This window comes from Macaca fascicularis, chromosome 13 (genome assembly GCF_037993035.2).
Source record: "Macaca fascicularis isolate 582-1 chromosome 13, T2T-MFA8v1.1".
Classification (NCBI taxonomy): Eukaryota; Metazoa; Chordata; class Mammalia; order Primates; family Cercopithecidae; genus Macaca; species Macaca fascicularis.
Genome location: NC_088387.1, coordinates 44,315,605 through 44,328,608, shown reverse-complemented (window position 1 = coordinate 44,328,608; position 13,004 = coordinate 44,315,605). Strand labels below are relative to the sequence as shown.

General features: G+C 33.8%; 1 protein-coding gene across 6 annotated transcripts in view; it reads right to left on the bottom strand.

Annotated features, from left to right (window-relative positions):
• The window catches only part of LRRTM4 (leucine rich repeat transmembrane neuronal 4), a 785,356-nt gene that overhangs the window by 770,589 nt on the left and 1,763 nt on the right, over positions 1-13,004 (bottom strand). For 5 of the 6 annotated variants that reach the window (XM_074011448.1, XM_074011447.1, XM_015433497.4 and 2 more), the window contains one exon: positions 10,736-12,282. In XM_074011448.1, coding sequence (XP_073867549.1) covers positions 10,736-12,282 — 1,547 coding nt within the window. Of the gene's footprint in view, positions 1-10,686; positions 12,283-13,004 lie in introns of all 6 variants that reach the window. The other variant, XM_074011450.1, reaches the window with a different exon arrangement.

Genomic DNA, 13,004 nt, shown 5'->3' with positions numbered 1-13,004 from the left:
TTTGCAAAAGTTAAAAATTTATATTTAAATTTTAAATTCCCTTACCTCTCAAGTTTCAAGATTGACATCTAAGCAACACTTCTCAGAAATTAAAAAAAAAGATAAAAGAAAAGAAATTCTAATTAGAACACTACACGCCATGTCCCAAATGTGAGAGAGGAAAAAGTGGTTGAGAATATTTGTTCTCTGTGGTTCAGAAGTTACAGAGCAAACAGCTACTATCAAATTGGAATCCCTAAGTGCAATGAACAAAATGGAATTCCAGAGTGGCATGGACCTGGTGTCAGAACTTAATCACCAAAGACAAGGTGAGCATGGTTACCATGATGAGTCAAAGCAGTGATCAGAATACCCTGACTCAAAAAAGATCTATGATGCTGACTAGTTAATCATGGTGTCCCTAGAAGAGAAGTACATAGAAATTCATTGAATTCGTACTTGATCTGCATAAGTGGAAGAGTTCTAGCTCAAGTGAACGGAAGTCTAATTTGAATCACCAAAAGAGTCATGATCCCATAATCAATTCCCAGACTTGAGTCAGTTTACAGACCCAGAATCCACTGAATGAAAAGGCAGACAGGTCCTCTTGAGGAAAGACCCTGCTATACTATGAAAAATGTATGCTGTTAAACTTTCCCCCAGCCTTCTCCAGCGAGATCTATAATTATTTTCTAAGGTGACTGTGTACTGGGGAATGTGAAGTAATCAGACTTTTTGGGGATTACTCCACGCAAACCCTGAAGTGACACTAATTTCTTGAAGATCCAAAACATCCTTGTTATCCTCCAGTTAGAGTAAGGGCTCATGGAGGACAACTGATTAATGCAATTTTAACTCTGCTCCATCTCACAGGGAGAACCCAAACCATGTTATTTCCCTAGTTCCATAGTACATAATCAAAATAGATATGTCAACCATTATGCTTTACCAATCACAAAGAAAATCATTTGTCTCCTCAAGCAAATGTAACATTACTATTTTGTCTTTATGGGTTTTTGTTTGTTTGTTTTTTGGTTTTGTTTTTGTTTTTTTTTTTGTCAGTGGTGCCCTCTCTTATTTCATAGCACACAATCGTATCACGAGAAATATTCCATTGAAAAACTTAGAAAGAAATGTGATTCAGTTTAAAATATATTTCACTATGGGGACAATAATAAGAATGATGCAATACATATTTCTACAAATACAAGAGCTTATACTTAACCAATATAAATACTTATGTACAAATTATTAAATTATATATAACACACATATATATGCCCTAGAGCCATATCAATTATTCTTTAAATCACTTACTAATAACTTCTGAATTCAAAAGGAATATCTAATGTATTGCTGAAAACTCCCACTTGCCATGTGTGATGCATAAACACCTGGGGAATGAAAAAACTGTTTCCAAGGCCGGCCACAGTGGCTCACACCTGTACTCCCAGCAATTTGGGAGGCCAGGGAGGGCAGATCGCCTGAGGTCAGGAGTTCAAGACCAGCCTGGCCAACATGGTGAAACCCTGTCTCTACTAAAAATACAAAAACTAGCCAGGCATGGTAGCACATGCCTGGAGTCCCAGCTACTCAGGAGGCTGAGGCAGGAGAATCGCTTGAACCCAGGAGGTGGAGGTTGCAGTGAGCTGAGATGGTATAATTGCACTCCAGCCTGGGCGACAGAGTGAGACTCTGTATCAAAATAAAACAAAAAACAAAACAAAAGCCAACAAACAAACAAACTGTTCTGCTTGTTAAAATGAACTGAAGTATGATATCTGATAAGATCGGGAATTTATAAGTTGTTTCTCTAACTCCTTTCTTCTTTAGACATAGTAACAACAAAATAATTATAAATGCTGCTTTCTTTGCAAGGTGAATAAAATGTTCCATCAAGGGAGTATTTTACAAATCCTGAGGTATTATTAAATATTGCCAACTCTGGTACCCAAACTAAATTACAGCTCAGACAAGGGACAGAAAGGTCATGTTTATTATTCACTTTAGTAAAAATGTAACCATAACACTTGTTTCTACATCAGGGAGTATTATAACCAGCATTGTAACTAATAATAACAATGAAAATAATACAGCTACATTATATTTTGCATTTTTCAGTAAACAGTAGGGCTTATGGTTAATAATCATTCTTATTTACACTGAAGCTTTTTATGGTGGAGTTCAGAGTGGTTTTTGAATAGTACCTCATTAATCATTTCAACAAGTTACTTGGAAAGTTATTATCCTAGTTCAATAGATGAAAAAATTATATCACAGAAAGGTCAGATATATATTTACTTGTCCAATATTAAAGAAGTAAAGTGAGTCCACTTCAAATCTAAGACCTCTTTTTCACCCCTTGATCTAACCACTGGACCAAGGCAATATTTGTCCATGTTGTGGTTTGACCATCAACCTAAAGTACTTCAAGGCTGACCTCTCTGCTATTACTTTTACAGAACTATAAACAGAGAAGAAAATATCATTTTTTCATCTATGGTGACCATACTAAAAAAGACTCAAACCTAATTAATGTGTATTTCCATTGTTTCTTTAAGTCTTATTAGGAACAACTGACAAGAGTGGTATCAATTTATGACTGTAAATATCAAAGCACTTAATAGTGAAATGAATGCATCATGATGAAATTTATGATGAAACAAACAAACATATTTTTAAGGTGTCATTTCTTAATATGAGTCAGTGAAAGGAAATAAGGAATCAACTTTTAATAATTTAACACCTCAAATATTTAGATCTTCAAGAGCAAGTGAAAGAATGTATGTTTCAGTTAATGTGGCTTGAGGAAGGAGGGAAGAATTGAAATGCAAATTTAGAATTTATACCCAAAGACTGTTTCTATTTGTCTCAATAAAATCATCACAATTTCAAGGCTTTACCTAATGACATTTTATTTTAAGAGAAGGCAACTAAACAACAATTGTTATACTTTGAAAGTGAAAAATATACAGTGAATACGAATTAAGTAGCACTGTCCTTCCAAAATAAAAGAACATTTGCAGGCATTTTTTTTCTATATTTTTTGCTACTCCAAAATTAGTGTCTATGTAATTTTGCTTTAAGTTTAAAAATTTAGCCCAAATAGAATCAAATCATAACTCTATATATTCCTATTTTGAAGCATATATTGCTTATTTAGATCCTAAAAATATAGTGAATTCTCTTAAACAACTCATCCATGTTTATCTTAGTTTGTCTGTTTGTTAAAAATTTATTCATTTTTCGGTTTTAAATCAATGATATTTGAAGGCCTGACCCATTAAAATGTAGGTAAAAGTAAAAATTATGTGTCATAAGTTTTGACATTATAGTTACCCTACACCTGACCATTGTATTTTAAAACCTGCAGTCAAAATGTTTACTATACCTTAATTACTTCCGCTAGAAGAACTTGTGTTTAAAAAAAAAATGGAAAAAGTGATTCTTCTTGCTAGATGTAATGATTGCATTTTTCCACCTTTCTCTGAGGTCTGCATTCAGTAAACAAAGAGATGAAAAACTAGGTAAAGAAGACAACATACCTTACAAGTTATGGTATGTGGACATCCCCAAATCTGGAAAACAGTCATACCAAATTGAGGCAATGAGAGAGGAAATAAAAAATGTCTGTCATTAAATTCCTTTTTATGTATCTTCCACAAATATTTAATTTTGAGACAATGCATATAAACTGGATAAGTTAGTACAGAACTGTGTTTATTAAAAAGCAATTATCTGTCTGTATTCAAAAGCAATACCATCTGTATTCAATATACATGTTAGTATTTTAGAAATATTTATAGAAGATACATGAGTGTTTAATTGTATATAGCTGTTTAAATGAAATATTTCAAAGTTACTTTGATATTTATATTTTAATCCATTACCATTAAAATATTAGTATATTTTATTTCCATGTACAAACAATAATGCTAAATGCCATAACCTTATTGAGTTATATATTTGCTCATATGCATTTATTTTAAGCACATTTGCTAACTTATTTTAAGCAAGTTTGCTAACTTATTTTAAGCAAATACATAATAAGGTTATGACATTTATTATTATTGTTGTATATGGAAATAAAATATACTAATAGTTTAAAGTTTGTGTTCAGGGTTTTCCTTTTAATCATGCTTCCTCATATTTTTTTCTGAATTTCTTACATTTTCACCATTTTTAAATATTTTATTAATATGTATCAGCTTTGCTGTCATTTCATTCCCCAAACTTATGTTTGCAATATTATAATGTATCGATTTGACTTAAGGTCAAACTTTATGACATTAAATCAAATGACTTTGCTATCATTTCATTCCCCAAACTTAAGTTTACAAACTTTATGTAAGTAAATTTAAGGTCTTACCTTTCATTATTTGTAAGTTTTAGAGACAGCCCCTAAGTTTTGCCCAGGTTTGAGCACAGAGGCTATTACAGGCTCAAACACTGCTCAGGACAACCTAGAACTTTTGGCCTTAAGCAATCTTACTACCTTAGCCTCACAAGTAACTGGGACTATAGGTGTACCTACCATATTACCTGGCCTCCCTTGTAAAGGACTAATTTTCCGTGGTTATGTTTGTTTAGACTTTAATTTCTCTTGGCAGTGAAAGCATTATTTTTAAACTCTTTAGCAGGAGTTTAAATACATAGTCTTTGAACTTATCTAGCAGCTTCTAGCAGATGTTTATTTAAAAAACCAATTGTTTTGATACCTTAGGAAATACTGTGCTTTTTTTTCTCAACCTTTCCTACCTTACAGTTACAATTTTAATGGCTTATGGAGTGCATGAGAAAAATAGTCTTGTAATTTCTTTTTCCTTTCATGAATATTGAGATTTTATTAAACTGACTCAGTGAATGATGGTTCTTCTGGTACTATAAAAAGCAATTTTAATTTTTAAAACATATTCAATATCACTTCATGCTTTTCACTGATCAAAAGACATACTAGTTTTTCAAAACTCTCAGTGTCTAGTGATATACAGGTTGCTTCTGCTTCGCTTTGATTTAGTGAATCATGAAACTCTAGAGACATGAAAATTCAGATGAGTCACCAAGTCCCCAGTGAAAATATTACTGAGCAACTCCTAAAGCATAAAACTATCTCTAAATGCAATTCCTGAGAAGAACTAGGGATGATTACATTTTATAAACACAGAAAGGTCTCATGAAGGAAATTCTGGCATCCTGTGGATATTATTGGGGTGTGTCAAAAGCTACACATTCTTAAGACCGTAGACTTCTCAGCTTAGAGTCTTAGAGAGCAATCATTTATTAAAACCTTGTCGGTGAGATGCTAATACCAACTAATTCTAGAAAAAAAAAAAGGGTCATTTATTGTCAGTTTAAAATCTTTCCTAAATTAGCTATGTCAGTCTTTTTTTGGCAGCTGTCACTCTTCATCACTACCATTTGTGAATTCTAATGAAAACTCTATTCACAAATAGATTTTAATTGGACCTAATTCAGACAATCGATTTTTTTAAAAAGAGGACATAGTTTTAAGTGCTTTCAAAACATCTAGTTACTTAGCAGAATTTCAAAGACATATATGTGTGTGGGAGCGTGCACTCATGTGCTCACATGTTTGTATGTGTGGGGTACATATTTTCCCCTCAAGCATAAAGAAATTGTGTGGCTGCTTACCTGGGCACCCCAGTTTTTAGTAACTGAAGAAGCTCTTTCTTTTCTCATTGACCAATGAATGTAAGTAGCTCAGTCTTTTTCTCCATAGCTCATCCTGCATTTTTAGTTCTGAGAATGACCATTGAGATTTTACAAATTTTATGCTAATCTAGGAATTGCTTTGTGTTGGGAAACACTGTGCCAGCTGAGTCACTCGTTTGAGTGACGCGTCACAGAGAAATGAAGTGACAAGTCTAAAGTAACACAAAAAATGACAATATGTAGTATAAATACAGACTTGACTATATGTTAAATTTTGTTTTTTAAAAAAGAATTTTAGACTACATAGATGTAAAACACTTATAATTTATATTTTGTTTATTTATTTATTTTGAGATGGAGTCTTTCTCTGTCGCCCAGGCAGCAGTGCAGTAGTATGATCTTGCACTGCATCCTCCACCTCCTGGGTTCAAGCGATTCTCTTGCCTCAACCTCCCTAGTAACTGAGATTGTAGGTATGCACCACCATGACCAGCTAATTTTTATTATTTTCAGTAGAGACAGGTTTTCACCATGTTAGCCAGACTGGTCTCAAACTCTTGACCTCAAGTAATCCACCCTCCTTGGCCTCCCAAAGTACTGGGATTACAGGCATGAGCCACCGCACCTGACGACACTTAAAATTTTTAGATATGGTAATACATTTACCTTAAGGACCATATTCCTAACTAAAACAAATCTTGGTAATTTTGACCTCAAATTTTTGTTACTAATAATTTAAATTGTAGTAACAAAATTTAATTAATTTTCATGGACATTAATTCTGATGGAAAAATGTTTATATTCTGTCTCTCAATACACACACACACACACACACATATATACAGACATACATACCTGGATAAACTCATATACAAACACACACACATTCTATTTAATATACAAATACAGTTTCAATTATAACATTGTATCATGACACAGTTGTAGTCAGCCACCTAAATAGTTTGTTTTCTATAGCTTTATGTTGATAAACCGTTAATTAAACTCAAGGTAACTGGGTCTGCTTTCCTTAGAATCGTCTTTGTACATACATTTTGCTTAGTAGTCCTTGGAAATTCACTTAGCACACTGCAAAATATCAAATATCTAAAATGTGAGAAGTTGTTAATGGTCTACTCTATGCTAATTGTTTGAACCTGACCTAACATAGTCAATAAATATAAATTGTTAGAAATGGTTTATACCACCCTCTGCATAACAGTGAAAGAAATTATATAACCCCAACTGAAAACCAGTAATTTTTTTTAATTTTGCTCAATTTTGAAGAAAGTAACGAAAATATTAAATATTCGGAAAATATACACCTATAATGTCACCTTTACTGCTATTTTCCTAATAGCAGCACTGTTAGCACTATGGGATCATTAAACTTTATATTTCAATTACTTAACTATTGAAACACTTTGGATGGAGAGTCTCTTTAGAGACTACATTCATTCATTTTAAGTTTTTACCAATTTAATTTTTTTAAATGTACAAACCACACTACAAATGTTCTTTCTTGTCCTGTATTCACATTGTCTAATATAAAGGCCCTTGTTATTTTTAGTTGATGAAACAAATTCTAGAAGAACTAGAAATTCAAAACTTTGTTCTTTACAATTTCGAAGGAAAAATTTGATATGCAGAATGAAGCAACTTTATAGCCCTGATCATATTTTTTAATGAGATAACATTATGCCAAGCTACACAAGCTATTTTTAAAAGTAAATATTTGCATTTTGTCTATTTATAGTAACACCTGACAGTTTTAGGAAAAGCTGTATCATTTTGGCTTTAAATTCTCTTTTCTGAGTACATATTGAGAACAAAGTGAATGATTCAGTTCAACCAAGCACACTGTTCTACTCAAAGTATGATGATTGAGATGTATGTATCCCTTATACTTGTGCTATATATCATATTAATTACTCATAACTATCTACTCTATTTCTCTTTTATAGATATGAACAATTTTTACTGCCCAAGTTATTAAAATATTATCCTGCATTTTATCAGTATGGTATGTGCACATGGACTTTTCAGAATTAAAAGTTGCAAAACATAGAGACAAAATTATTTAATTTGAAAATTACATGCTATATTTGTATGGAAGTTCACAAACACCAATCTAATCAATAATCTCAATTTTAAAAAATCCTCTCAAAAAAAAAAAACAAACAAACAAAATGGATCTTGTAACCATATTTAGGTAATGGTAACTGAATATAAAGTTAGGTGGAAAGCAGAATTTTAAATTTAATGCAATTTTTATTTCTTCAAGGCACTATCTTAGAAAATTAGCATTTGGTGCTAAGTTTCCCAATTAAATATTTATGGCTTTATTGGGTAGAGTTTGGTGTTTTGAATATTTTTTTAAAAAAACCTACCTCACAAAAATGTCTTATAAATATATTAATGATTCTCTGCTAAACTAGTGATGTATGAGACTTATGAAACAATGCCAGGTTAAAATTCAGCATACTTCTACTATTCCAAAAACATTGTAAACTTAGGCAAATCACTGCCCTCTCTTGACTCTATTTTGTAGAGAAATTTTGTCCAAAGGAATATTTCTCAACAGGAGAAAATTTACTCTGAGTGACAAAGAAGTAGGAAGTAATTAGGGCTTTCTGTATAACAATTTCTAAGAGTTTGCTTTTCCTCATTGTTTATATCTACCTATAACTGTAATACAGCAAACATTCTGCCAAAAAATGGGGTGACCCCTGCAATGTTTGTTTTTGTATGTTTTTGTTTTAAAACAAGTTGAAATTCATTTAAATGTAGTTTTATAGCACCCCCCCTCCTCATCCTAAATGGACATATGATCTTAAATGTATAGCCTTCTAATTTCCATGTTTTAGGCCACAGAAAGTTTGAGCTACTTCAGTAAGGATTCCATTTTGACTCAACAGAATTATTACAATATTTAATTACATTCTTCATTATTTAATGCCTTAACAACAGATTCATTTCCAACAATACTAGTGCAATTTCATGACATTAAATGTCAATCTATATAACACATACAATATCAAAATGTGGTTTTAAATACACGTTTTAATTAAATGAACCATCTTTTAAATTTGTTTCTATCATGGTAATGCCTAGGGTTTTTGATGCAATAATCTGTGAAACTTAAGATCTCTGGAAAAGTTTTAGAACCCTGGCTCTCAAGTCCTGGTTCTTTAAGAATGTTTCCTTCTTCTTGGTGATTCTTAAAAATAAAAATCATCATTCTACTCCAAACGTCAAGAGAAAATGAATTAATGCATCTAGATTTTTCTTTACTTTTTATGTTACCAGCCTTTAAGAGGATCACAAAATATAAGGAGAACCCAGAATAAAATATGATGAACTTGTGTTACTAATATTCAAGTATATTGTATAATTGTGGGCCTGCAATAAAAACATCAAGCCTTGTTAGACTTTTATAGAAAATCTTTTATTCTCTTTAATTTTTAAGGGCAATTGCTTATACAGTTTCCTTTTAGGAATTTACTATCTGGGATTACTTCTCTTATTTTCAATGATACACAAAAAAAGGCGAAAATGAACTCTTTGAAGAACAGTTCAATAGTCCAAATTGTACTGAGTTAGAGATTATTTCAAATTCAGTGCTTTGTCTGAAAACATTTTCATTAGCATTTGCAGTTAGGACTATGGAGAAATTGGAGTATACACTATCAAAGAGCAAATTATATTTTCCAACTGTTAACTAGCATTAGAAAGGGCAACATCTTTAAATACTCATTAAAACTGTCTTTTGAAAGAGTAATCATCTAAAATCAGATACTAAAACATTATATTCCCAGACTTTAACCTCTCTTCACTAGTTTCTTCCAGCAACAAGGCCTTGGTAGTCAGTCTTTGCACATAAGGATCAACTTTACCAAGAAAAGAACAATCTACATCCTGTATTATTTATTGACAAGTTTGAAATTTGTGACTATGTGTCTACTCATTAACACGTTCCTGTAAGTGATCTTTAAAATTAAATAATCAGAAACCGGGTCCAAATTTATTCTTATAAAAACAAAAATAATATAACATGGAAGGTACGCCTTTATTTGAGGCTGTTACAGAAAGGGAGAATACCCAGAACTCAAACCTCTCTCCTTTTATTTATGAATATTTGTATCACTTACTTCTGAATAAGTTTAACAAGAATACATATCATTTCTTTTGGGGATGACAGCAATACTGACAAACAGTCCTTGCTATGACTGCCATTTTGTCATTGCTAAATCATCCACAAAATTGTGACCTGATTTTAGTTACCAGGGACAAAGCCAAAGCATGGAATTGAAGTTTCATTCTGATTAAACACAAATAGCCAGTGCATAAAAACCTTTTAAATCAGATCTATAACCCAGTAATTAAAAAACAAAACAAAACAAAAAAATAAAGGAAGAAAAAGGAAGGAAAGGAAGGAGTGAAAGAAAGTAGGAAAGAAGGAAAAAAAAATAAAAGACACCTTAGGAATCTGATACAATTACACAGTAGGCCTCTGACATTCTCTATGCTGGTATAATAACTAAATGGCAAGTAACACGGGTGTAAGATCCCTGTTGCATGCTTTCATTCAAACTAAAAATTTACAACAAAATCAACCCTTGGGAAAATTGCTCTTTGGTTTAAATCTTCATTACCTTCTGGAATTTTGGTAAACTCACTTTATTTTTAAATTAAGCTGGCCCCTCTTCTTTACTCCATTACAAAAGTCAAACACCAAGAACCAGACAGAAATTTCAGAACGAAAAGAGTTTTGTTTGTATGTGTGTTTTTAAGTCCAACCCCTGTATACAAATTGTTAAAAAGCAGATGTTTTAACATAGTGCTTTATTCCAACTTATCCTTGAATGAACTTCCTTCAAGTTTCAACCATTAAAAAAAAAAAAAAAAAAAAAGCAGTCAATTTCCTGGTGGTTGTAATTTAATTAAGTAACCTTTCATACTGAGCAAAACCCAAAAGCAAAAGGGTCATTAATCTTTCTAGTGATTAGAGACACCTCTAGGGCTTCAAACATTTACCTCTCCTTCCCCGCAGTAGAAATGCTTTTAGGAGGATCATGGTTCATACCTCACATTCCCTGGAGCCAGAGATGGTATATGTGCAGGGCCCAGATCCATTAACCGATATATCCATGGTCTCAGAGTTTGTAGGCTTGTAGTCCACATAATACTCCTGTAAAGGGGAATTCATTTGTCTTTCAGACTCTCTGGCCTTTTTCCGCCGCCTCTTCATAAGAGAGTGTTGCTGGAGTTGTTTCATGCTGGCTGGGTAGCGTTTCCAAGACACATAGATCACCAAGAGGATCATGGCCACTGACAGAAAGAGAGCCACACTCCCTGCAATAATTTTGTGAAATGAAACATGCTCATACTCTTGCTCTGCGCCAGGAATCTGAAACCCTGGGGAAGGGCTTGGTGTTTCAAAGGTGGATTGGGTGACGTCAGGTTTGAAGATGGTAGGTTTAGGGATAATCAGAGGTTTCTGGGGAGTTTGGGGCACCAGGTTTGATCTTTCTGTGTTGACCACCTGGACTTCAGAACAGATATTATATGTTTCCACTGCATCACTAACCTTTTCACCCTGGATGTGCTTAGGTCCTGCACATATCATGGTGCTTTCCTTATTTCCTTTGAAATTCTTAAGCCAATAAAATAAAGGACAAATGCTCCGACTGCATTCCCACATATTTCCAGACAAGGTGATGGATATTAATGATATCCACGCATTGACAGTTTCCTGTGAGATGTTGGTGAGCTTGTTGGAATCCAAATTCAATTTTTGTAAATTGGGGAGGCATTTAAATGTGCCCGGCTCAATTCCTTGGATGTCATTCCCTGATAAATCCAAGTTGTGTAAGGAACTCCAAGTCCATGTCAAACCTTGGCTAATGGAGCGAATCCTGTTCCATTGTAAGTAAATTGAGCGGAGGTTGAAGAGACGTGGAAAATGAGCAAAGTTGATCTTGGAAAACTGGTTGTGCTCCAAGTGGAGCTCCTTTAACTTCAAGAGGCCAGCAAATGCATTTCGGGACAAGCTGCGAAGACGATTGTAACCCAAATCCAAAAAATCAAGATTCCGACAGTCTTGAAAAACTCTTATGGGTACAGTCTTTAGTGAGTTAGATCTCAAGTGCAAAATGATGAGTTTCCGAAGGCCTTTAAATTGTTCAGATTGCAATGTCTGAAGCTTATTGTAGGAGAGGTCCAGATTGCGGAGATTGGGAACTGGGTGAAATGTTTTATTGTGCAGATAAGTAATTTTGTTGGAGCTTAGAATTAATTCTTTCAGTCTACGGATCCCTTGAAATGCATCTTCATCCACTGAGCTAATGTAATTATGGTCAAGATAAAGCCATATAAGCTGGTTAAGGCCGGCAAACTGATTGGATTTGAGCTTCTGAATGCTGTTGAACCTTAATGATAAGCCTTGTGACCCTCCAGAAATGTTCTCAGGGATATCTGCGAAAGCATGAGACTCACAGTACACAATTTTGCCATCACATCTGCAGTTCTTTGGGCAAGCTCTCTGAGCCCCCGTGAGCATAACAAGCAGCAGTGTAGGAAGTAGCACCAGCACCACACTCATGCCTTTCAGCTGCGTAATTAAATGGAAACCTACGATATTAAAAAAAAGACAGATGCACATTGTGAAGCTATTAAAATAAATCACCGCCGGTTTACCAATAACAGGGGCATTTCCTCTACTGTAGGAATGGGACAGTTGATTTAAGGAAAATGCATTAACATTTTGAGCATTATTTTCTTCAGTGTTGCATGTTTGCTGCTTAGGTTTCACTTTTTCTTCCTTGATCTTCAAATCACCACAGTCCCATAGAACTAAGAAAAGCCTTTTTGAGTTTCAGGAGTTCCTACTTATTTCAACATTGAAAAGCACAGAGCCTTTCTCACCACTGAATGCTGACATTTTAATAACAATAATATTTGGCTAGCCACTGTATTGAACGACAGTACCAAAAGGAAGTGTACGATGTACTCTGGTAAGGTCAAAAATGTGACACAGTAAACCTGGTGCCTGTACGTCTTTCCTAGTGGAGCAAACAGGCTGTGATTTGGCAAAAGAGCTTCAATAAGCTGTCAAGGTAACCCAAGTTTGCCCTGCCTGAATCGTGTACTTATTGTATAATAGGAGCGCAATGTGTGAGCTCTGGAAAAACAGCATTGAGAGTAGTATAGGCAGCCAATGAAGCATTGGATGAAGACAAATACCAGTACGAGGTGCTCTCAAGTTGTTAATAAGCATAGATTATTGCATACTGTGGCTCCCTGCCCAATGATACAGGAGCTAAGATATCTAAATACTCATAACGGAGAACACT